Consider the following 26169-nt stretch of genomic DNA (forward strand, 5'->3'; position numbering starts at 1 on the left):
TATAAGCAGCCAAAAAGCTTCAGTCAGAGGAAAATCCTCTGGCCCCACAGGGCTGATGACTGTCTCCTTGTGGGACAGTGCGGGACCAATTGGTCTGTCTCAGCAGCGATGGCCAAGCAGAGCCCGGCCTCTCTGTGTTGGGTAGGGTTCGGCTGCTGGGCTGTGGGTTAAGCTTGTGCTTGCTTGACCCTGTATAACGACTGCCTCTCATCCTTCTACATTACACAGCTAGTTAAGCTGTTGCTCATTTCTCCCTGCTGATTTGGAGAGTCTTGATTTGGCTCTCGGCTGTTTCTATTTTGCAGACATCCTCTATGTAACTGCGTGGCCTGGCCTCAGGCTATCAGGCTCTGGGAGAAATAACTGCACTATTCCACAGAACAGTTAGCATAATTAAAATATTGACTGCAGATTAAAAAAATGTGCTGAATATTTCACAGAGTGGTTGGAGGGTTGGCAAGTCTTGGCAGCTTGTTGGCTGCAGGAACTGGTTGATATTTAGGCGTGCCTTCTCCTTCAGTATTCATTGCTGTACGTGGGAACTGCTTTTTGTGCTGTCAACTTCTTATCTCCCAAGCAGCCAACCCACAACCAAGAAAAAAATGAACTGACTGGAAATGAGAAGCTCCAAGGGCTTTCTTGTGATTCTTATTGCTAGTGAGACCATTTCCTTGTTATTTATGACTTCAGGACATCTGTCTTACTGTGTCTCTATCTATTTTTATTTGTGTCCATCTCTCCAAACGCACTGTGTAGGAACTGCATATGGTGAGAATGTACCAGGTGATAAAACCATTTGCTTAAGAACTGTCTGTACCCCACGAGAAGCATTAATAAATTTTAAAAGCCCACGAAAACCTCCACCGGAACATTTGTTTTAGCTACTATTCCTTCTTTGACATTTGATTTCTATCTTTATTTAATCTGTAACCAAAGTCTAAGGCATAAAATCCGTACATTTCCACACCCAAGAGGGCAGAAGGGGATGGAAGAAACCCGGTTGACAGGGCTGGTAGAAAGTACAGGGCACTTAGGGAATTCTTAGTGCCTTGGCAGTATCTCCCCATTCACTTTCATAGGGGGATATCTGGGACAGTAAACGCTGCTAGACACACATAGGCTTGGGTTTGACTGACTTCCTGGTTCTGTCTACATCCCCTGCCATCCGGCAAAAAAGGTAAAATGATCTCATGCTACCAGTATTAAACAAGACATGTGGATGATGCCTAAACCACTTTGCAGACATCTACATCCTGAATGAATTGCAGTAGGATCAGTAACTTGCCAAGATACTGCTTTAAATCAGCTCCTTATTTAAGCTTCACTTGCACGCTTGAGAAATTCCTGGGCTGGCAGGAAGTGCTTGAGCAGCAGTGCAGTCTCACAAGCAAGGACCAGGGACGGCCGAACTGAGACTGTCCTACTCCGTTGTAGCTTCCAGGGACAAGGGTCTGATTTACAGTCTGATCTACAGCTCTTTGGAGATGAGCTAATTTTGTGAATGTTTCCATTCCCATTCAAGGGATATCACAAGAAATGGCCAGATGCTATTTTCTGAGGCCCCTCTTACAGCTTTAAAGTAATCATAATAGCAAATTTATAGCAGATCTGCTCTGCCATTTTCCATTCTCGTTGCCATCTCTGTAATCAAGAGCAGCTCTACTTCTTCAAAGGTTATTTCTGCGGTACTTCTCATTTTTGAATACCCAACTAGGAAAGGAGCATGATATCTTGGCACTCCAGCTGTGGTCTGTAGGCGACTGCCCTCCTTCTGTGCTAGGCTCATTGCTAGTTTCTGCTCTCAATATTGACCTCCAAACTGTAAAGCTTAAATAGCACCTTGCGTAGACACCATTCTTTCAAAGGCAAAAATGTATTTTTACATAAATTTTAAATTAAATGCCAAGATAAAGCCTGTGGAATGAGACAAAAGATGCTCTAAATTCAGTACACAGAAAGACAAATTCACTGGGCATGCACAAGGCGGAGAGGGGGGAATTGTTATAGCCTTTTCTCTGTTCTGGTAGTTCACGTGGCCAAGTTTTTAGTTTGCCTTCACTGAATGATTCATCTCTATTACCAGTATTTTCAAAATTAAATGGAAGAGGAGGAATGTGTTCATTCCCCTGCTGTGTTTAATAATCTTCCAAAAATTGTTTCCTGTTTACTTGGAAATCCCCACCTCCATGCTGTGATTTAAGCATTTTCACCCTGTTAACTTAAAAACAAAGCCTAGAAGAGGCTGTAGAGTTTTTATCTTGCAGTCATAAAGCAATTTATGATAAATGCTGTTGTCCCAGAGAGAAATTACCTGGAAACATACATATGTTCATAGCTCCACATTGCTCATTTAAATCATAGCTGATTGTTGAAAAAAAAAATAAAATACAAATTGTCGTTCAGTTTTTATTCATGTAACATGTCTGATGACTGATGGCAGCTTCTCTTTTAACAATCACTGTGTTGGTGCTCAAATACGAATCTCAGTAAAGCCATCAATAACCCCATTTATGGAACTGTGCTACTTCCTTCCATGGTACGGGCTAGCACACAACTGTGAATAGTCAGTATGCATTGTTTTGTGCAAGACTTGTCTATACGCCAAACTTACAGCCTATTTTCAAGACAAAATATTAAAAATACCTAAATTGCTTTTCCAGCGAAGCATTATCTCTGAATTCCTGTGGCTTGGCTGGACAAAAGGGAAAGAATTTTCCCTTTAGCTTCCTCAAGGAATAAATTTGCACGATAGATTTTACTTACATAGCACATATCAAACAAACTATTCTTATATAAAAGATTAGCATTAGCTCACACAAATCAGAGTGTTCTGCGTTAGCTTATGTGAAAAGAGTTCATTTAAAAGGCAGCAATATCCTGTGGCCTGAGAACAGAACTGGAAGCTGGGAATTCAGAAGGGGCCTGAGCTTTCTCACACTTCCTCTCAGCTTTTCATAAAGGTCTAAATTTTTCTAAATGAACATTACATTTATATGATTAACTGGAGGCCGCATGGGCCTGATTTACAATTTACAGATGTGTTAAATTTCTATTGCGCCTATTAGAGCTATTGGGAGCTCTCAGCGCTCCGCGTTTCAGAAGGCTGTAACGCAGTCACACGCAGCCCTTGGGAGGCAGAGCAACACCATTACCTTGGTGAGTACCAGGCACGGACAAAGGTAGGAGAGCTACGGAATAAAGCACAGGGTGTACAAATTCAGCACAGCCCCCTCTCTGTGGCCTAACAGCCCCCATTAATCCACGAGGTACGGCAGGAGTGGAGATACTGAAACTTTTGGCATCCAGACAGGCACTGCGCAAGACCAGCACCCCGAGAGCCGCTGCTAGGAAGCACCGGGCTGGCACGGGGAGACTGAACACTGACCCCAGACTCTGACTGGGGTCCCTCAGCCTGGCCGCTGGCTCCAGCGATGCAGAGACTTCCTTTCATACAGAAAGCTTGCTTACCCTGGTGACTAGACCTAATGCTTGTTAGCTGGTGAGCCTCCATTTGCCTCCCCTTTTTAAGACTACGCTGAAGCATTCTGTTCAACAGCTGGCTTTCCTCTCTCTTCCCCTCTCAGATGAGATGGAGCAGTCCCCTGCAATGCGTTCTGACTACTTGGTCTCAGGGATTCGAACTCCACCAGTGAGGCGGAACAGCAAACTGGCAACACTGGGCAGGATCTTCAAACCATGGAAGTGGCGGAAAAAGAAAAACGAGAAGCTAAAGCAGACATCTGCAGGTAGGATGAGAACAAGAGTGATGCTGCACAGAGCAAAGCTTAGCTTGGCCGAAATTTGCTTACCTAGAAAATGCTAATGGTGACCTGATCTAAACCTAATTCAGAGATTTCAGCACATTACAAATTAATGATGTTTAAGGCTAGAAAGAGCCCATATAGGCTGACTTCCTATATAATACAATATAGTACATTTAGAAGAAAAGGTCAAAATACAAGAGGGAAGCACAAGACTCAACACAGTCTGCTTTTCATGGGCTGTCTCTTCTCCAAAACAGGCTACGTGTATGGCCCCAAGTATCATCACCCCTTTTATTTGGGGTGAAGATTATATAGGTCACAGTAACATTATGAAAAGCGACAGAAGGGAGCTAGAGCACGTAAAATGCCTTCCCTGAAGCAGCTGTCTCTGCAGGGAAGGAGCCCAGCACACAGCACTGCATGCTCTCGCTGGTCTCCAGGGATGTCCCAGGAGACAAACTCACTCGCCTTTTCCTAAAATAGGATGGAGCAATTCCCTGCACTTGCCCTGATATCCAGCGCAGTGTCGCAGTAAAGGACGCCGCTTCCTGAGGCAGCTCCAACGGGCTATATTAAACAGCATGAAGGCTCTAATATCCCCGTTACACTGCACTCGGTGTGATCAGACAGCAGGTTAGATCATAAATCTCAGCTGTACATGTGGCTGATTTTACAGCTCTTTTAACAAAGGAAAATGCACAAACAGGCTGACCAGTCCGTGCTCCCCAAAACAAAATCCCTGCAGTTCTTTCCAAGCACACAATAGTTGAGACTAGAGGGAATTTCCACATTGCATCTTTCTCACTCCGTTATATGAATACTCTGTTGTTAACTGGTGCTGTGTTATGCCACTACATGCAGTGCTGGAGAAGAAGATGGCAGCACGACAAGGTCGGGATGAACTCATTAAGAAAGGCCTTCTGGAGATGATGGAACAAGGTAAGTAAAAATTCTTCATCCTTTTTATTGGAGTCTTTTTCAGGACAATAGGAAACACGATTGCAAAAGAAGAAACCTAACAATCAAACTAATAAAAGGAAAACATTCAATCCAATCAGAGAGAAAAATTCAGTATCTGCATTAAGCATGTCTTTCTTCAAATTCTTCCCTGCTGCAGTCAATCCATGCAGTTTAATTTTTGATGTTTTACCATCTTGAATGCAACTCCATCTTCCCTTGATTTATACATGGTGCAAGTCTGAGCTGGTATGTATGTTTCATGCAATTGCTCGAAACCTAGCTAAACCCTACTGCCAAGAAAGTCTGCTAAAGTTGGTATAAATACGAACTTAAACATCCAGATGCATTCAGCTAACATGTACAACCCATGAATCCAAATCTCATAAAATGATACTAATCTGATGTTTCCAGCTGTCTTTCTGGTAAACCAAGTTTGTGACTATTCTGCCTGTTTCTCATTCACATAGAAAAGTGAAGCATTTGGTAGTGTCATTTTAAAGCTTCCCTGAGTACAAACCAGGTTCAGCAGAATTCACGGAACTCACAGCTGAATGAAAGCTGGTAAAGTGTCAGAAATACGCACAAAGGCCGGTGGTTCTGTAAAAGCCCCAACAGATGTTCAAGGAAGACAGACATTGAGGTGACTATTTCTGCAAGATCAAGTGAGCTCCCGATGTTATGGACAACATCCCAATTGCCATTCCCACCTAAACAGAGATAAAACAAATAAATTCATCTTTACTTTGAAAACTTTATAGCAGAAAGTACCATCATGAAGAAAGATTGGCCTTTTGAGTTTGACCAATCCGACAGATAGAAATTAGGTTCTTTGAAACTAATAATTGAGCTTCTTTGTATAAAACAAATGCCATGCCTATAAATAGCCTGTGGGACAATAGTCAGTGATATTTTGCTGGAGCGTAATCGAGCAACTGAAGAGTTAGAAAAAGAGCATTTTAAACAGGATTTTTTTCATTGCAGTAAAGCTATTTTCATATTACTTTTGGGATATATTTTAATATGAGTTTTATGTTCAAGTTAAAAAAAAATCTATCAAACCACGAGTTTATTCTAAATTGGAAGTTTTTAGAAAGCTCATTTTTAATTCTGTCCATTGAACTCTTTGTGTCTCTTATGATTCTAGATAATTACTTGCCCTATTAGACTGTTAGCGCTACAGGATAGACACTACACACCCCATTTCTGTCTGTTAGAAGTACGGAAGATCCCTGCAAGCTATGAATTTGAAGACATGGGTATCTAGAGCTTTGCCAAAGCACAGTAAAATAAAACTTCTGTAGAGCACATTAAAAGGTAATAATAATGAATCAATAAACCTCTGGTATGCACAAAGAACTGTCTGGGAGAGAAACAGGTGATGCTAAATTGCAAGATCATTTTAACAAGATTAAAATAGTTTAAATAAATACATATAGCCCCCTGAGAAGTGATGACAAGCTGCGCTTCCACAGAGGCAGGTGCACACAGACTGCTCACCTGCCTGCAGTGAAGTCGCCTACCGCTCCCACACACATGGCACAAGTGCTCAGTACCGCCCTGCGGCCCAGACAGGAAAGAATGGCTGACAGTCACTTGAAGGACACTGCAGCCACCTGCAAGCTATTTTCCTTTACAGAGTGTCGTGAATCTCCAGGGTTACTTTAGTACATTATTAGGAGAAGCGGCTTATTAGCTGGAATCAAAAATTGACCCAAATAATTCTCAGTAAATGATTAGTGCCCTACTTGGACTGAGCTGAAGCGGCAGCAGTTTCAAGGCTAAGTCCTCCTTTATGCAGTAAGTTGCAATTGCCAAAGCAGCAATACTATGCTAAAAGACTACCATAAATCCTAAAATCCCTCTAATTCATCAGGCTCTTCTCCACTTCCAGGGACCTCATTCCTGCTCACTTTCATAAATAGCCCAAACTGGGATGAAGCTCTAGCCTGAGAAATCTCCAAATCTGCTTCATGCATTTACAACAGCTGTGTCACACTCCAGTCCCGTAGCACAGGGTCTGTCACGCAGCATTTTGCACTAGGCTGTTTGGCTCCAAGCAAACCACAGAGCTAGCGCAGAATCCGCACCAATCTGCGAGCAGCCCAGGGTGGAACTGCAGCGTCCCTGCTTTGGAGATGAGTCATCCCACCAGGTTATGTCACCCTGTCTCCTCACACAACCCCCAGCCCCAGCTGGCCAGGCTCACCGCGCGGCGGCACAGCCCTTCCGCCCTCCTCTGCTCCCCAGCTCTGCCCCTGGGAAACTCCTGAACCTGACACACAGCTTCACTCAGGGAACCACTTGCACCCTGGAGGAGGTTCCAGAGACCAGGGTCTGGCATACAGTGGGATTCATTCCCAGCTACGATCACCTTGCAATACCCAGGAGACTCTGCTGCTTTCCTTTCCGGTGGATCTAAGGTCTGTGCTTTCTCCTGTCCCTGAACTATCTCTAAAATAAGGCGTTGGGACCCACTACCAATCGAAGCAGCACATCCACTTTGATCTAAGCACGCGCGGATCATTTCCTACCAGGAACATCACTGTTGTGAGTCTCAGACACTCCTCAACAGAAACTCTTCAACAGGGCTGTCTTCTGCTTGTCATTACTTCATTAGTCATTACACTTTCCGTCGGGCGGGATCTGAAGGAACTGATGCCTCTGACTGCGGTTTCATTGTGGCACAGCTGTTCTGCAGCTTGCCTTTCCGAAGGATGTGAGGAATGTGCAAAGCAGAGTTACCTTGAAAACATTTAGGGAGCTTCCCCCAGCATTTGTCCCCATTGTGAGCACAAAACCGGTCAGAGGTAGCTGCACTTACAGCACTGAGGGATGCGGGCTGCCTGTCAAATAACGCAGGCAGCTGGTAATACACCGATGATTATGTATAGGCCGCCTTCACAATGAGCTGAAATGTAGGCAATGAACTTTTTCCCCCTCCCCTTCCCTGTATCATAGCAACTGTGCTACTGCAGGGGCTATTTTAAGAACAGTAACTTTTCACCAAACGTGATTATGAGGCAGACTGAGTGAGCTCAGCGTACAAAAATACTGCATCCCTTCCGCAGCATCTCTGGGCCAAAATCTGATACCCTTACCCAAAAGCATAATAAATTACTCTGCAGATTGTCCAAAGAGTATTAAAAAGGAGTAGCTGTGAATGTTGGCTATTTTAAATCAACGTTCAAGAAACTTGTCATGATAACATTGCAAGAAACCATAGCCCTGTCCGGAGATTCCAGAGAGGAGTGCCCAGGGCTGAGCAGTACAACCGCGGAGGTCGGGGTGGACAGCAGGCACGTCCACCAGCGTGGGGCGCTGGCTAGAGCGGGAAGTAATGGCTTTAGTTTGCGACAGTGATGTAGATCTTGTAAATTCTGAGGGAGTCGTGAAGTAAAAGGATAGTTTGTATTCTGAGGACTCTTGCCTGAATAGGAGAATACTAGAAAAGCTTCAGTCATCAAGATGCGTACAGCTGCAGGGATCACTGGCACAAAAATCTGTAAGAGTAAGCAAAGGGAGCAGTTTCTAGGTCTGCATGAAGAGGGATTTGAATTTCTGATCAGCTCAATCACACAGGACACGCTTTTCAAAGCTAAGTAACTAGAGCTATGCTCAAGGCCTGCAGCATGGTAGGGAATATTAGCAGGCTTGTCTCCGGCGAGGCTCTGGCGTTACTGCTGGGGCAGCTGGATGCAGTGTGTAGTGCGCGGCGCTTGACACAACTCAGACACGACAGACCAGCTTGTGCAGGCGCTGCACCATGAGCTCTGCTCGTGCAAAGAACTGCCTCCTCCCCGAGCCCTCTGATTCCCCACGCTTGTGCAGGGCCTCCCAGGGTACAGCAGCCTTCCTGTACATGCACAGCGGCCATTTGCCCAGGCTGCTGGATGCCCACAGAAAAAGGTGCCTCGTTGAGGAGTCTGGGTGGATAGTAGTATCCAGATGGGCTGGTCTCCACAAGTTTTGCATTACAGATGCTCAGCACTGTTAGAAATCAGGTGCTGCTCTAAGACAAATCTCGGTCCCCTGAGCACTATCAGCCTTGAGACTTCCCAAGAGAATGGCAGGGAGTTTCAGCTTTCACTGCTCGTGCTTTAGTTAAGATTAAATGATTTGGTTTTTTAGATACCGAAGGCAAAGCCTGCACTGGTGATGATGCCACAAGAGCAACACAGAGTGACCCTCCAGCTCCTGTGTGCCAGGCGCTTGCCTCAGAAGAGGTGCAGCAAGAGAGTACAACAGCAGCCACAACAAATGTGACCTCGCTTGATGAGGAGCTGCATTCGGATGAGCTGAAAGAAGATGCAGGTATAGCATATAAAATGCTTGCAAAAAATTATAAAATGTTAAAAAAATATTTCTGCTGAGCTGTTTTATGAGGTGTCAAATATGTCAGTGCATTAGAGGGTCAGAGCACCTTGTTCAGCTCAGCCCATACCCATACTTAAAAACGGTGATTTTTGAGACTGCTACCAACCTGGGGGACTACACAAAGCTTGGCGTAATGGGATTAGTTGGATTACGAGACGATTCAGTCTTGGCATAGTGCCCCTTTGGTATTAGCAGTGACTGCTGTGAAGATGAACCATGCTTCTCTTAAAAACATTTCTTAAATTTCTGTGCCAAGCCTGAAACCTCCTGGCTCGGGAGAACAATGTCAATACACAGGCTACACTGTCCAGTTCATCGCTCTGTCTATGACATGCTGCAAATACAAGCGAAGTTCAATACCAGGAGCACAAATAAGCTAAACCAAGCTCCTTTCATGCAACCATGCTCCAGCAGAGCTCGTCCGTGACAGCAGTTCCTTGGGACCAGAGCAGCCAGGCACAACCCAGCAGCTGGAGGGTTTCCGTTCACCTCCTGGCAACCAAGAAATGCAAAGCTGCAGAGATAATGCTGTATCCTCGTTTGTGGAGTGCCATGTAATGATTATGGATCTTCCTGCCCATTCCCTCCGGTCAGTGTTTAGCCCCCAGCCACTCTCACCAAGCCCACCCCTATCTGCCGGGGTTTGCTCAGCGGCGCTGCCTGCTTGTGCCCTCACCCTGCCTCAGGAGCTCAGACTAGAAATCTTTCTCTGAAGGGTTTTCCGTTTCTTTGCTTTATCCTTCCCCACTTCCTTTTCCTCCTGTCCTTTCCATTCCCATGACCCATGCAATTTTTTTCCCCTTTTGCTGTTTTGCTTTTATATAATATTGCTCTTTTGGCCCATTTCTAGCTCCACTCCACTCTTAATTCCTTTGACAACAGGAACTCTTCTGCCTCCCAAAAAGTATGTCTTGTCATGTTTGCTCATCACAAGGATTTTTTTGTAAGCTTAGCAACACCTTTCCATCACCTTCTTCATCTCAACTACCTGTGTCATTTCATCGCAAAATATCCCAAAGGACTCTCTATGGCTTCTAAAGATTTATCCTCTCTCTTTTTTGTCTCTTAAAATAGAGACAAAATAGAGAAACGGACACAGACAGCTTCTATTGATACAGGCCTCGGTGCTGTTTTCCTTTCTCTTCAAACTCTAGGGCTCTGTTTGCTTTTGTATCACCCTAAAAATTAATTGAGGCAAAACCCATTCATTTCCCTGTTCTTAGAACAACTCTTCTGTATATATTTTCCTCCATTTTTTGAGGTGTAATTTCTCCAGGTTCCAAAAAATAACAGTGGGATTACCTTCTCCTGTCTCCCTGGTCTGCGAGACTTCACTCTTATTTGTTGGAAATCTTCCTACCTCCTTCATCGGTGGCCTCCAGCTTTTAAAATAATTATTGTTGATCTAGTCTTTCTGTGCTAATTTATCCCTGTCTGTGCCTTTTACCATTCCTGCCTCTAGTGAGTCTGCCTTAAGGAATTCTTTGTGTGGGAAAGCTCTTCAAAATTGTCAGTGTGTACTGCTAAGTTTGTTATAATGTTGAGTTCATTATAATGTTTGTCCTTGGGCTCAATCCAGGCCCAGTGCAGTAGGTGTCTTTCCACAAATTCATGTGAATATTTCACCAGCTAGAAACAAAATGAATATATTTGCTTTATACCCAATATGTCATATTTCATCTTGAGGATGTGGGATGAAGGCCAGGGAGGGGAAGAGGAGGAAACAAAAGGAAATATTTGTAGACTTCATGTTTGGATAATACACAGCAAAAGAAGAGCCTAGGCAGAAAGGGCAGTTTTTCCCACCTAACCCAGCCCATAGGCTGGGGGCAGTCCCAAGGGGAGGATTTCTACCTAGTGGCATTTCGACAAGTGGCACCCCATGAATAATTAGTCACTCTGGCAAGGAGTCTAGTGCTGAGCACTTGGAATATTTTCAGCAGGATAATATTCACTCTGCAGTATGAAAGTTGTTAATAGGTTTGTATAGTCAAGACTCAGGTCTGCCTTCAGACCAAGTCAAACATGTGCTGCTGTTACCAGAAATAACCACAGAAAAAAAAACAGAAGCAAACCATTTTTTGCAGGGAATGTAAAATGGACATTTTTAGACAAGAGTGCACAACGCCAGTTTGTTTTTGTGATACCACTCTCTGAACAGGATGGAGTTCAGAAACAAAAAAATCTGTTTGACTGAGGACGAGTGTGTTTTGGATCCACCTTCTTTAAAGGAAAGGTCCTACTGTGACTGCTACTCTGCATCCATGCCAAACAGCACTTCATGTCATGGGGAGGTCTACTGATTTCAGTGAAGTTACTGCCAGAAGAAAGTATCGCTCTACTCAGGGGATTGTGCTGAAATCTGACTAATTTTCCTGCCAAGCTACTAACACCTACTGGAGCTCTTGATCTTTCTGTAACGTAACCTGTTAGTGACTTAATTTTTCTCTTCCTCTATTACACATTTTGTCTTCTATGCAGTAGGCAAAAAAATACAAAGTGATGCCAGCCTGGAACAAAGCATTTCCCTCGAAGTATATTTTAAAGATAATTATTTCCTTCTGTAATTCAGGCAACTATCACATATGGCAGCTTTCCTATCAAGCCAAATGTCACAAGAATTCCTGTTAAGGATTCATATTTATTCTACTTCCCTGTCTTTGAATGATAAATACTCATTCCTCATCTTCTAGGCATACTCATTAATCTGTTTGTCAACAAATTAAATGCTATTATCTTGCCAATGCTATTGTTTCCAACTGCTTAAGTGCTCTGGTGCCTCCCCATCCACTGTGAACACAACGCTGCTGAATGTTCGTTAATACAGAGAATTTGTATTCCAAACAAGACGTATGACCGAGCCAAGAAAAGATTTGTGACGTGGCAGCAGTGGGTGCCCACTGCTTTGTGTTTTTAGGAGATGGCCTAGAATGGTTTGGAAGGAAAGATACTTTGTTTAGACAATCCAGAATGCTAAAAGGAGTGAGATTTGCCATTTACCCAGCCCAAGCAGTTTGGACCTTTCTCATAGTGAGGAGATACTTAAACACCAATCTGCCCATTTGGATGACTGCTTCACTTGCTAGGGTCAGAAAAATAACCCTTATGGCTACCACTGAGCCTGTAGTGGCTGGAAGTGCAGTTTGGTGAGAGCCTGGCTGTGGCTGGGGTCCTGCATTAGAGTCAGGCTCAAGCCTCCCCGTGGGTCCCCACGTATGCCAAGGCAGAGATCAGGAGACGTAACAGAGTGTGAACGTCACTGAGGCACTCTGTGAGTTTAAGCACTGTTTGAGTCAGCTGGTGTCTGAGCAGTATTCAAAGATGTTAATTTTGGACTTTATTGCTGAAATTTCCCCTATGTCCTGCTTCAGCTTCATGCCTTTCTGGATCTATTCCCCCGTGCTCTCATCACAGCCAGGTCAATTTGGTGAACTGCTCAGTGATTCAGCCTGCACTAACTTTAAGAGCTAAGTGTTTTTCCCATCTTTCAGGAGACAATCCTGAAATGAACACTGCTTCACCATCTCAAATGAAGGCTTTGGTGATTGAAGTTTTTCTTAAGTACTTTACCCATTCTCTGTTCCACACTAGTTTCTGAGATCCACTGGCAAATCTTTTTAATGGCAGTCTTTTCTTGGTTATCAACTTTAACCTCAGGAAAGACTCAACAGTTCTGCAGTCAGGTGCAGTAAGAGAAGACTTGGGATGCGAGCTGAAGTCATGTGTTAAATAAGATAAAAATTAAATTATGAAAATAAATGTGTGCAACAAACAATTGGAACGTCAGCTTTCATGTAATGTTACCAGTTTGATACTCATTGCCCTTCGGCTGCATGTTCCTAGCACAGACAACTACTCATTCAGTAACTCTGCCACTGCAGCTGCATGCTGTAAGAAAATTCATTGCAGTTCTCAAAAGTTGCTTTGTCTTGCTGCCTCCTTTATTAAAAAAAAAAACAAAAAACCAAAACCAACCAAACAAAAAAACCCCAAAAAAATAAAAACAGAAAAAGGCTTTAGGGGAAGTAAGGGAAGCTCAGCAGTTTTCTCAGGAACATCAAAACTAACATTTCTTCAATATCCTCATACATTTTATTCTTTACCTGTCTTGGCTGGTTGGCTATTTCACAGAGTAATCATCTTCACTATGGAAAAGAAGTGCTTCTAGCTGTGTGTCATGTGTTCTGTTCTTTTGAATGTTCCTGGCATTGTCCCCTGGCCTGTCATTATTAAATTCGTGTTCCATTAATTTTACTCATCTTCCTACTAGCCAAGAAAACTTCAGCACCCACAGACGAATTAGAAGATGCCAGCCTGCCAGCATCTGAAGACAGTCCACAAGCCTTACTTGTATCTGAATCCACAGATTCCCCCCAGAAACAGACAGAAAGAAACCCAGCACAGCTTCCCAGCCCTCCGCTGCTCCCAGCTCCACCACCTAAGGCAATCTCCAAAATCACAAAGAGCATAACAGGTCAGTCACTACTGGCAGTACAGACTTTCCCACTCCTTGCATGTTGTTTGCCTACATAGCACTATATAGAATTTTTTTTGTTACATTCTTTGTTAAGCCTATTGCCGCAAACTGCTGTGAATGATTTCCATATTTCAACCGGAGTGGTCTGGTTATCTGATAACAACACTCTGATCTTTGTACTTCCCATATTTATTTGAATCTCTCAGGGGATTATTTGTTGTGTGTCTATTGCACTAAACACATGTAAAACAAATCAAACCAACTGCAAACATCTGCTGAATCAGATGCTCTATTGATATGTCATAAAAGACAAGGAAGATTTAAATGTTTTCATTAGCTGGACTCCCACTGTATGACAGTACAACAGCCCAAACCAGGTCCAAGTCAATAGGTTCTGTAGAGGTTTCTGTCTGAAGGGTTTACTCTCTAGGGTAGGTCTAATGTAGAACTATGAAATCTGGTCTAGTTACACAGAACACGCACAAGTGATCCACCTGGCTCCTACAAAGCAATCCTTCGGGCCAGACTTCATTGAATGTTTCAAGAGCAATTCCCCTGGGCCTGATTTTCTAGTGTGTTGCCAATGTTGTTACGTTTTCCAACATTCTGGCACTGCAGCAAGAGTGTTAAAGTGAGTATGATTTTAGTTCTGATTTTAGGGCCCCTACATATGGTAAAAGCAGTTAAAAGGGCCTTATTGCACATTCGAATCAAGTCCTGACATCTACATGTCAGACCAGTTGGATATTTAGACTTTTAAGTGGCAGCCATTATCTCAGCCCTGATGTGCATCCACACTCATTTATTGGCACAAAGAATAGGGTTTTCAAAGTTGCCAGGAAGCAAAATATCAGAGGGCATTGTGATCTGACCCCTGGGGTTCATAGAAAATACTGGTTTTCAGCCTTTTTGAGGAAAATTACAAGTATTTGTTTCCTATGGAAAAATATCCATATTTTGCCCATGCTTAAAAGCCAGAAGAGTTTAAGTGGGAGCTGGATTCAAAATGGTTATCATAATGCTTCTTGGGAGTGGCTGTCCAGATTGTTTCAACATTCTTTGCTATGAGTGAGGCTCTACCCTGCCCCTTCCACCCTGCAACATGGACAGGCACAACCATGATACCCTTTTGAGTTTGCTCAACTGACGAGAAGGCCATGCTCTGCGTGAGATGCAGGCCATTTGGAAAACCTGCCCCATGGAGGGTAACAAGGTTACAGCTCCACCAGGCACTTCATAGCTTTTTGAGTCTAGATATTTTGCTGCTTAACCAAAGTATTTCCTCTAACATCCAAGATATTTTGAGTTTTGTTATTTCATTCTCATCTAAATTTTCCACAAAGAACAAGTCTTAGTTTTCTCAACGACTCCAGTAACTACAGACCCTTTATCAATAGCAATTATACATTTGTTTATTTTTGTATGGATGCGGAGGCAGTGGTACGTTGAGACTAAACAAACACTGTCAATGCCAGAAAGGGAATACAAATGTATGGGGAGAGAGAAACAAAGAGTGATCATGAAAGAAAAGGAATACGAAGAGGTTGAAAGGCTCTTTTGTGTTTAATTTCTTCCCCCCTTAACAATGTTAGAGATGCTGTTAGCACAGGAGTGAGGAATAAGCCAAGCACCAATTAATCACAGAGAGAGGGGGAACAGGGCAAGGTGCCAAGGCATCACTTTGCAAGATTATTCACAGAACAGCTGTCATTAGGACAAATAAGGTGTGATCTAAGGAAACTCTCAATATTGGCCCAAGCAGCAATGAGGACAGAATTGGCCCCTGACCTGTTCCAGGAACAAGCAGGTATAAAGATAAAACAAAGTCTCCTCCCTTCCTGCTTTAGGGTTGAGCTGAACCCAGGGTTCTTCCTCTGAGAAATCATGGACACCCTCTCTCACTGTGCAGCGGTATGACGTGGCTTAAGAGGTGTTTTTTTTCATCCCCTCAGGCCATGATTCAATGGGCAATGATCAATCATAAACGTCCTCTGGGCATCTCCACAGTAGCACATAATCAAAATCCCCTTGAGTGCCGAAAAGACGCCTTTGCTAAGCAGAGGTTGGCTGTCTCCCGGCCACGGCAGCCACCCCGAGCAGCACAGGCAGAGCTCCAGGGTGGGAAAGTGTCTCATTGCCAAGATATTGCTCACTGGGCACCTAGACACTTGAAGAAACACCCTTGTGCTTTCAGACGTTTTCAGATTTTAGATAGTGCAACTTTTGGACTAGCTTGACCCCTGTTGCCTGGATGCATAGAGAGATGAAGGAAGCTCTGCACATTGGTTAGAGTTCTGGGTTTTGAGGGAGAGAAATGTGCAAAAATGCCTTCCAAAAATTAAGAAAATAGTAAGTTAGATCTTTCCTGGAATAACAGAGAAGATTGTAATATCGATGTAACTCTCCTCATTGAAGGAGAAATGTGAAAATGAGACCAGGCTTTAATGTTGCCACTCTCAAAAAAATTTGTGATGTTTGATTTTGGGTATGGCTACAGGAGCTCTCCTTCCCACTTGGGCTTTTGCTCTTGCCCTCAGAAGTTCTGCTCTCCAGACACCCAGCACTACCCTTACCAGATTTCCAGCAGTGAACTTAAGAAAAGGCATGTACCAGAGTAGTTGGTAACCATTATGCAGGATGATAGGCCTGAGAGGAAATATTTAATAACTGAAGTTAATAAGCAAATCTATTTTCATCCTCTCCAGTTTTCTAGGGTAAGTTACTGGTGCTAATAGGAACCAAGTCCTTTTTACATGGGTATTTCAGGATCTCCTGCCCTGAGCAGAAGTTTTTCTCTGCTAGGAACTGAAGGATTTATCTCAAAAGTAAGTGAAAAAAAGTAAAAATAATCTGTAAGTTTGTACAAAAGCTGTACAAGCTGTGTCAGTTTAAATTCCTGTTTAAAACACTAGGTGGCAACAAGAGAAAAGAAATACCCTTCTGTATGAAGAACTCGCATTGCATTTTACACCCAGACTGAGCTATTGGTGTAAACAACGCCATATGCCAGAGGCTTGGGATGGAGATAAAAGGGAAGGCGGCATGGGGAAGAGAACTGCATAACAGAAAAACTAATCAGCATCTTTTTCAGGCCAGATGTTCAGTTATCTTAATAGTGTGAAACTATGAAATTTACATCCAGGGAAATGTCCGCTGTGTTTTGGACTCAGGTGCTGGGGAAATGTATATATCAAAGTCTAATTTCTCATAAAATCCTTACACAGCATAAAAAATATCTGAATCTGTGAGTAAAAAAAGATTACATTGCCCCACCCTTCTTTTCTCTTCTTAGTGCTCAATACCACATCTTTCATTTGGATTTCATTTGGCAAGTTTTGTTATGCAAACATTATCCTCATATTATAATGATTTTGGCATTTCCTCAACTGGCATATGAAAGACAGAGGTCTAAGCTGTGCGGCAATCACAGAGGAGCAAATAATGATACTGGTACATTCTGTCCTGACTGAGAACCACAGTGCATAAATTTTAATATAGTCTGCCAGAGTCCAGCAGAGAAAGTGCTAGATTGGAAAGCCACCGCAGCACAAGCCATCGGTGGTTAGGAGGCACTGTACTGGCAATCAAGAATATATCGGTGGGCTCGGAAAAAGGAGAATCTGATACTGTGGGAAAGAGGGGAAATGGGTGAGGCATCTATTTTTCTAGATCAGAGATCTGATCTGTGTAATATGAGCCTTTTGAATTCAGATAGTTACTCAGCTTAACCAGTTACCTCCTAGCAAGAACAAAACATCACCATTTTCTTCTCTTCAACACAACAAATTAATTGCAGTGCAGACTCTGTGTGCAAAAAAATAAAAGTGTTACACAACATCTTCCCCTCTCGTGTTTTGACAGCAGGAAGCGAAATAGATGACCCAGTCATGAAATCTCCTCCTTCCACCATCCTGAAGAATTATGTCATTGTTAGTTCCTCCCAAATCTCAGGACAAGCTGCCCTCTTCCATCCCTCTGGCCAGAAAAGTTCGGATCCCCATGTCAGAGGACAGGTAACAACGCCAACCGGTTCCCCTCACCTGGCTGCCGTCCACCTGCCTTTACCTCCCAGCAGAGTCATTGAAGAACTTCACAGGGCTCTGGCCACCAAACACCGGCAGGACAGGTACGTACAGCCTCCCGGCTCTCTGGGTGCATGAGGACAGTCATTCCACTACATCATTTTTCTTAGTAAATGTCCCTAACCTGTTATTAGAATTTTATCTACCCATACAGCTTGGGTTTGCCTTCCTCTTGATGTCACTACTTTGAACATCCATCCCTGGTTAAAGTGCTTAATTTGGCAGTTACTTCAAAGTATGATTTTCCTTTATAAGGAGGGTACTGTGACACAGAAGTAGGTTTTCAAACAGGCAGAATCATTTGATAATCCTTGACCTATTGCAAAAGAAAATCTCTCCACAAGATGCCACGTTAGAGTACCTAAGGCAAATCCTGCTCTAAATATCAGTACTCCACAGATGAGAAATGCTACTATTTCAGTATATGTCTCTTGGCTTATACATGAGCATATACGGTATCCACTTTTAATACAAATGCTTGTGTGGAAGTACATTGGGTACTTTGTCTGGTTTTTATTATAAGCTCTCCCGTGTATTAGAGGAGGACAGAGATAACCTTTTCCATCAGAGAGCTTTGGAGTTAAGTTGGTAACATTTCTCAATTCCATAACAGCTATTGTCATGGGGAATAGATTCACAGAATATTATTTCCAGGCCCTGTTAAACCTTTGTCATGATCATAAAATATCAGAATGGTAATATTTCATGCCATGTATGTTTTATATTAGAAGGACGTGCTGTGTGGGTTTTTTTTAATCGGTACAGTATAGCATGTGGCTATATATCAAAGAAATACATTAGTCACTACCCTTCCGTACCGAGATAGGAAAGTAGATCCGTGTTAGCCATTCTCAACACAGTCTTGAGAATGCCATCCCGTGTCATCCCGTGTTGAACTCTCTGCCCTGGCCTTTACGAGCTACAGGACATTCTGCTTATTCTCATACAATGATAAGTTCCTCCTATGGCAAAAAAACAAGTCTTTTGTAAAAACCGGGCTGTGCACCTTCCACCCACAGCTTCCATGGAAGAGAAAGCAAAGGCTCTCCAAAAAAAAGAGTGGATGTCCGTCCACCCAGAACATCTAGCATTGAGCGCAACAAAGAAAAGGAGAACTCACTGAGTTACAGCAGTGATTCAGAAAATAAACGGAACTCAGTTAAAGAATCGGATGAGAACAAAGAAAACATGATCATGAACTCAGAACTCAAGGAAGACTCTGTTTTTTATCAGGACGAGGAAGTTTTGAATGACTCCATTATTTCTGGTAAGGAAAGTCACCTCTATTATAAAGATATACTATTGTAGCTTAACGGAATGCTCTAATCAAGGCAGTATGCAACAGAAAATACTGAGCCGTATAAATTCCTCTGTTGTAAAATTAACTTTTTCAAGGAATCTTGGTGAAAAGCTGAAGTTAAATTTGAGTCATAGTGATTTGTGATCATGTTTGTCTTGGTAGATACTGCATACGAGACGATGTTTAGACTTATGCTGCTCAATTCATGTATTAGTATGCTTTACCCTTTCAGCTACTTATGTACTAGTATATAAGTATAGTGTATATGGATGGCAGCACTTGCAGACACATCTCACTGGCAGTAGGCACAGCTCTCTGTCTACCTGGTGCCATGCTGGGGATCTTTTAGAAGTGCCCCATTTTGGGACTATTATTCCAGTGAAGTGATGGTACGGTGAAAAGCGGAAGAGACCAATGAATCTAGGAAGGACTAACATCCAGAGAAAATATCTTAAAGAAGAAAGTTGCTTCTCCATTTGGTCTATTTCACCCTTTCTTGAGACATATGGGGAATGCACTGTATGATCCTGAGCAATTATTTGAGCGGGCTTTGGCACAATAATCACCTCTCATTAGAAAATTGATTTTTTATTCAAGCCTTTGGTGTTTTCCATGTTAACAGGACAAAAATTCAGTCTGAAATGAATCCTTCAATCTCTTCATCAATGCATTAAGAGGAGGCAGGCAGAGAAAAATTCATCAAGAAATAAAATAATTGTTATAACAGATGAAGGAGGACTTTTAAAATTCCTATTAGGAAGTATAAGCCAGCACACAGGACTCACGAGTTCTGCTCCTGTGTCTTAAGACACCTAGTAACAGAACAGACCACTGAGAAAAGACAAAACAAAGGAGAATCCCTTGCACAGTTGCTGTACATTTTAGGATAACTTAAAAATCACCTTTTAAGTTCTATTCTTTTTTTTTTATTATTTTTTCTGACTATGTGTTGTTCCTGATCATAAAGTGGTCTCCTTTGGTATAATTTTTAAGACCTAGAATCAGCCAGGCAAAAAATATCTTATCCCCTGCTAGTAAAAATAAATCTGAATATTTTATTGTTGAAGATGAATACTCTATATATTTAACAAAATAATTATTCACTGTCTGTGAAGACAGAAATTATGATGATAGAAGGACATAAGTTATTGTACAAATTTCAGTGATATCTAGAAGCAACTCTTGGCTTTCCACAATAAGTGTTAAAATTCTGAAATATTTCTGCTTACTACAGTGGAGCAACAGTGTTGGTGTATTGATGACGGCTTAAGCATTGTTTAAACACAGCAAGTGTTATAGGGCAATATTAGACCAACTGATGTAAAAGTTGGATGGAAAATCTTACAGTACTAATTGGTGAATATAATGAGGTGGGGCTGATACATTCTTGAACGTTTTAGTGAGTAAGATTAATGGCCCAAATTTAAAATGTCAGGGGACAGAACCACATACAGACTTGCTTCCCCATTTCTTGTGATGGTGTGCTAGTAATAGAAGTGCATATGTAGATATGTAGACAGAAAATTAGATGCCTTATCTGAAAGGCTGAAAATTCGAAGGTTTGTTATGAAATGAGGTAGAGCAGTAATTATACACAGATTAGTATTTATGTGCAGTTGTACACCGAGGGCAAAGAGAGCAAACAAAGATGTTTTATCATCTGATAAAGAGGCCCCAGATATGAATAGAACCCCTTTTCCATGCAAAATACTTTCCAACTTCAACAAAAATATTTTTAGGAATAATTTTTTCTCATTGCTTTCTTTGTAGCTACACAGCCTTCTTCCTCATAATTAATTTATCTCACTCTGGCATTTGAGTCTCTTCACACTAAACTTCAGTCCTTGCACTAAGAAGTCTGTTCCATACACCCCTAAACCTTAGTCATTATAAGACTTGAGCTTTATGTATAAGACCATTTTCTTTAAGACGGCCAAAGATCATGGCGGACTACCTTGTCCTTGCAGGCTGTAACTAAGCATTTGCAAAAGACCTAATTTCTTCTGCAAGCCTGGTGCTTGCTCTGCCGGTGCTCAAGTTCAGGCACATCTTATGGGGACAACAAAAACCCAGGCCACCCAAAGTTTCAGCTGTTTGATGTCTAAGGAGGTTGCCACGGACGGGTATATGGCCAGCTGGGCAACACGGTCATTTGAACCACAGAAGTCCTGGTGTGGGGTGGTATAACCGCAGCCACGGAGAAGACAGCAGCTTTGGGGTTGCGACCACTGCCCCTGTATTCAGTGCAAGCTGGGACATACACAAGGGATTTCTGGTCTTGACACTGGGTGGCACTGCTGGTGCCAGCATTCATTCAAATGCTTCCATTTGCATTTCAGAGAGGAATGAGAGATCCAGACTCTTTCTAGTTTAAAAAATCTGGGCTGGTTTGCAAGTCAGGAGATAAAACTATGCGTTAATCCAAAGTTGCTTTACAATTACTGTACTGCCTTAGCACGTCACCAACTGTGCCATTGCCACTGCGATGCAGAACAGTGCATCAGTGCAACAGCCCCATGGCTACAGAGAGATCAGTACAGGTCACAGATAAGTCTGGAAAAAGTGAGGAATTTTACCTTGACTTTCCGTTAGCACCCTACTCAATAAATCGTTCTTTGAAATCTCTAAACACACAAGGCAAGAGAGTAGCCTTGTGCATGAGTTTAAAAAAATAACATAACAAGCATGTAGCCCACAACTGACAACCAGTGCAAGTAAGGTCTTTCCATCAACACGCAGCATTAGGATTTGTCTTTCACTTGATAGAAAGAAGAGTAAACATACAGGAAATTAAATGTCATGATTCAACCGAATTAAAACAGGAACTTCAGTCAGGAACCTGCAGACCAAGCATGAAAAGGGTGTGAATTTTCAAAGCATTTATTGTTGACCCATCCGAGCTGCCATAAATCATGAAAGAAGCCACAGCCAAGATCCTGCCTAAGATAACTTGGTCACGGGACAGACCGGCATTGAACATGCCTTATTGACCGGGAAAAATAACCCTTATGAAGGAAATACTTATATAAGGGTATTTGCAAGTTCACTTTCCACTGAGATAGTGATCAGGAAGGAATTTGCTTCAGGGTACTGAAAATGGATGTGGGGAAAACTAGTTTGGGGATTTATTTCCTCTTTGTTCTCAGATTTTATTCATTTGTTTATTAATTCTGAAATACCAGATATGGGTTTCTGCAGCAGGTGGAATAACAGAACTGGCCATCAGTGGGGCCGGTCAAGATGAAAACAGATGAACTAACTACACAGTGTTTCCTAGAATGTCTGCCTGAAGGAGGTAACATCATCTCCCTCTTTTCACTTTGTTGGGCCGGTATTATTTTTCAGGAATTAACCCAATTGGTCAGGCATGAGGAATGGCTCCTTAGACTAGCAGATCAGCTTAATCCAGATCTCTTGCATTTTATTTGGTGAAATACCCTAAAGATTAATCAGTGCACAGTGCATATGGACCATGGGAGTGGCTATAGCATAAGCCTTTTAGAAATCCAGACATCTGGATGAAGTGAGCACAGCTTATCCTGAGTGGGTTATACGCTCTCTGCTTCCCTAATACAACAGCAGGATTTGGGTTAAAGTTGAGATTTTTCAGATGTGATTTGTGTTTTTAATTTCACAAAGTAGTAGACTCACTCTAAGTACGCAGCAGAGCAGCCTGGGAGTAGACAAGGCCCTGAAGAGTCGCTTCATTTTACTTTGTTTCAAGCAAAACATTGCATTGTTCCATCTCACTTTGAAATACAAGCCTCTAGGGCATACACTGAGCTAGCTTAAGCCAATGTCTCCACATCAGCTTCAAAACCTGACTTCTTGCAAAAAGTCCAGTCTTTTATCTGCAGAGCGTCGGGTTCAGCTGGCTTTCTATGAGACGAGGGACAGCAGAAAATGAGCCCTGACCTCATCTGAGCAAATAAGCAATGTGATTCTAGCCCTTGTCCTCCCACAATTCAAAGATCAGGTATAGTATGGTATGACAGGTAGCTTTATAAGAGCCTGAAGGGAGTAGGGATAGTTCTGCACACTCATACCTTAGCTGTCACTGATGAATGGGAGAGTAACTGTTTGGCGCGCAGCTCCAAAAAAAGTGTTTACTACACATGTAGGGCTCCCTTGTTTCCTTCTAAGCAGTTCTGGACAGAGAGGTAGGCATGTGCTGTGTAGTGCGTAAGTATATTGCTTTCAGTGCACCCAAGATGCACGAAACTGCCTGCAAATGCACTATGCAGATGGCCAGCACATGGGCGGCACGTCGCCCGTTCCAGAGACACTGGGCTTAATGTGCGTGTGCAGTCTCTCTGCAGCAGCCTCCTGGCGTGACCAAATTCCTCTTACCGCCTGTTTAAAATTTCCAGGTGAAAATGAGAACATGTTCAGGGACACCCGGGAGGTTGCTAGCCCCAAACGTGCTTCAGATTGTTTCCAGAAGGAATTCTGTTCGTTCCTGTGCTCTACGGATTGAGCGCTGCAAACGCCCACTCGGCACCCGCTCCCAGTGAGGTGGAGGCTTGAAAAATCTTGAGAGTCCCAAGTGTGTGGCTTCGTGAGCCAAATGTTTCTGATGGAGTCATTTATTCAGTTAGCAGAAGGCTCTGTGTGGCATCAGCCAAACCATTTAACTTCTTTATCCATCTGTTAAATGCATACCTACTACTTCAGAGGGCTGTGTGGTTTACTTTAATTAATGTTTGCAACAGACTTTGAAAGTATTAGGAGGAAGGTGCTAAACAAGGGCACCGTTTTTAGACTCTAAGCAGGGCTTTGAGCTGATTATGGTTTCTAAAAAGTGTAATTTTACACCACTGCAACTATCAAGAGACTGGTCCCCACTTACACAGGGGAGATAACTACTCTCTGCCCCAGTCTTTCCAACATGTATGTGTGGACGTGGTATAGACTCCTCCCTCTGCATAAAGAAATTCAAAATCAATAGTGATAGTAATAATGTAGGTCCACAGAACCCTAGCAAATAAAACTCCACTGTATGGCAACGAGAATCTATTTAGGATTTAGTATCTTGACAAGCTCCAGAGCATCCTTTAAAACATCGACTTTAATCCTATCTCAAATGCCAAACAAAAATATCAATTAAATGTCATTTTCTTTAAAAATTAGATGACCTTTTCTAGAAAAGGTGAAGCATTAAATTAAAAAAACACCTTTAAAGTAAAAAGGAACCAAAACAAAATAACCTCCTATTACACACCACGCTCCCAAGATGAAACAAATGCAAAGATTTAACTCTAGCTCCTGCACACCCTGACAATATGCTAAACCCTATCTGGCCGGTGCTACTCTGCAATGATAATTTTCAGACTCCGCTGAAGTCCTGGACTGGACACCAGAAAAGCCAGTACGGCATAGTAGAGGCATGCAGGGATCTGGTGTAAGTTTACTTGCTTACAACCTACCGGTAACATGACTGCTGGAAGAGTGCAGTTCTTCCAGTATGGCTCAGCAGCTCACTGGTTTTAATACCACTTCCCTCTTCGTTTCCACCCATCGTAAGCAAGCTACCCCTCCTCAAATATGGACACCGCCTCAGGCTTTCGGTCTGCATTTGAAAATAAAGACAGGTTTCTACTTTACAGCCATTTTATTGCATACCTTTCCAAACACATGGCAAAATGGTTTTATAAGCCTAGGAGTCCAATTTTCATCTGTTCAGCCTGCTGAAGTCTAAAGAGTTACACCAGAGATACAGAACCACCTAAGCTCAGATACAGTTCCCTCTAGTAAGAGTAAACGGACGTTTCTAGTGTCATCAGGGAGGCAGCATCACGGATTCAACATCCAGCACACTAAAGAGCAATAGACTCCTACTCAAAACAGTTGCTTCATGGTCTCCTACGAATAGTTCTTTTGTAATGGCAATTTTTCAGGTTGTCTGGTTTGATGGAAAACAGGTGGTATCATATTTTTACAATAAGTACAACAGGTCATGCTATCACAGTAAGTATTTGTGTCTCTTATTGCCTGAATGCCCAATTAAGTTGCCAGCATTCTGCAAATCATCGTAAAACCTGGCCTTTTCTTTCATTCCTTGGAATATTTGCCCCTGCTTTCTTCAGAGGGAAAGGCCTAATATCGACAGCGTAGTATCGATTGCTAAATTATATTCTGCTATTCCTGGTTATGCCTGGTGACCCTGCGAGGAAGGTGTACATGTCCCAGCCACTCCTGTCCCTGAGCAATGCAGGAACCACTAAATGGCTCAGGAAATGGGGACTGCTCTGGGCTATAGGGATGCTCAGAGGATTGAGGCAAGATGCCTCTGACTTCTAAACTAGTGATGTAAATCATGTCTCAGCTGCAAATAATTTTCACCTGAGAGCACTGCTTGCTTATAATGGATAACAAAGATAACAGGAATATGATCCTTCTGCATTTGTAAGCAGTTTTGTGTCTGAGCCGTGCACAACTGTAGTGCTACTTACTTACATGAATGTGTAGAACTGTTCATTGCACACTAACATACAGATCACACTCACTCTGTAGGTTTCCCCCTCTTCATATGTTCATGTTTCCTCTCCAGGAGCTGTCTTTCTAATAACTTTCTTTTCAATGCATGTCCTAGGTACTTTGCCAAGAAAATGCAAGAAAGAACTGCTGGCAGTAAAACTACGAAACAGACCAAGTAAGCAGGAGCTGGAAGACAGGAATATTTTCCCAAGGAGGACAGATGAGGAAAGACAGGAAATCCGGCAGCAAATTGAGATGAAACTCTCAAAGTAAGTCTACCTAAGAACAGGGAGGAACCTCCCTTTACAACAGAGCGGCCTCTGAGTACTGTCAGATGAGACACTGTCACCCACCCCCAAGTCCATTTCCTGCAGTGAATCATACACAAACTAATATAGCACATTTCCAGCTGTCAATCAGTCACATGGAGAAAAATCTTAACTCCCTCTTCAGTCAGGATTCTCTTGTTTTCAATGGAAAACAAGACAGAAGTCAATGTGAGAGACAAAATTCTGCCAAATCTACCTGCAGCTCCACTGACGTAATCAAGATTTTGGGGTCCTCCAGAAAGGCTAGTGCTTTAACAAAAATAATAACACAATTATTTATTAACCTGATTTTTCTTTGTCGGCACTAGCTGAATTTGAGGATAAAGGCAATTGTTATAGCTGCACATTGACTTGAACAAAGGAAAGCTCTGTGTGCATTGGTGGCTGGATTTCTGCTTGAAGGAAG

At 42.6% G+C, this 26169-nt stretch overlaps 1 protein-coding gene across 4 annotated transcripts in view; it reads left to right on the top strand.

Annotated features, from left to right (window-relative positions):
- The window catches only part of PHACTR3 (phosphatase and actin regulator 3), a 114416-nt gene that overhangs the window by 55515 nt on the left and 32732 nt on the right, over positions 1–26169 (top strand). For 2 of the 4 annotated variants that reach the window (XM_074605582.1, XM_074605584.1), the window contains exons 2-8: positions 3585–3746; positions 4626–4703; positions 8853–9035; positions 13369–13572; positions 17437–17701; positions 18677–18924; positions 25550–25703. In XM_074605582.1, coding sequence (XP_074461683.1) covers positions 3585–3746; positions 4626–4703; positions 8853–9035; positions 13369–13572; positions 17437–17701; positions 18677–18924; positions 25550–25703 — 1294 coding nt within the window. The remainder of the gene's footprint in view (positions 1–3584; positions 3747–4625; positions 4704–8852; positions 9036–13368; positions 13573–17436; positions 17702–18676; positions 18925–25549; positions 25704–26169) is intronic. The other 2 variants (XM_074605583.1, XM_074605585.1) reach the window with 1 other exon arrangement.

The sequence above is a fragment of the Larus michahellis genome, chromosome 12 (genome assembly GCF_964199755.1).
Source record: "Larus michahellis chromosome 12, bLarMic1.1, whole genome shotgun sequence".
NCBI classification, from domain to species: domain Eukaryota; kingdom Metazoa; phylum Chordata; class Aves; order Charadriiformes; family Laridae; genus Larus; species Larus michahellis.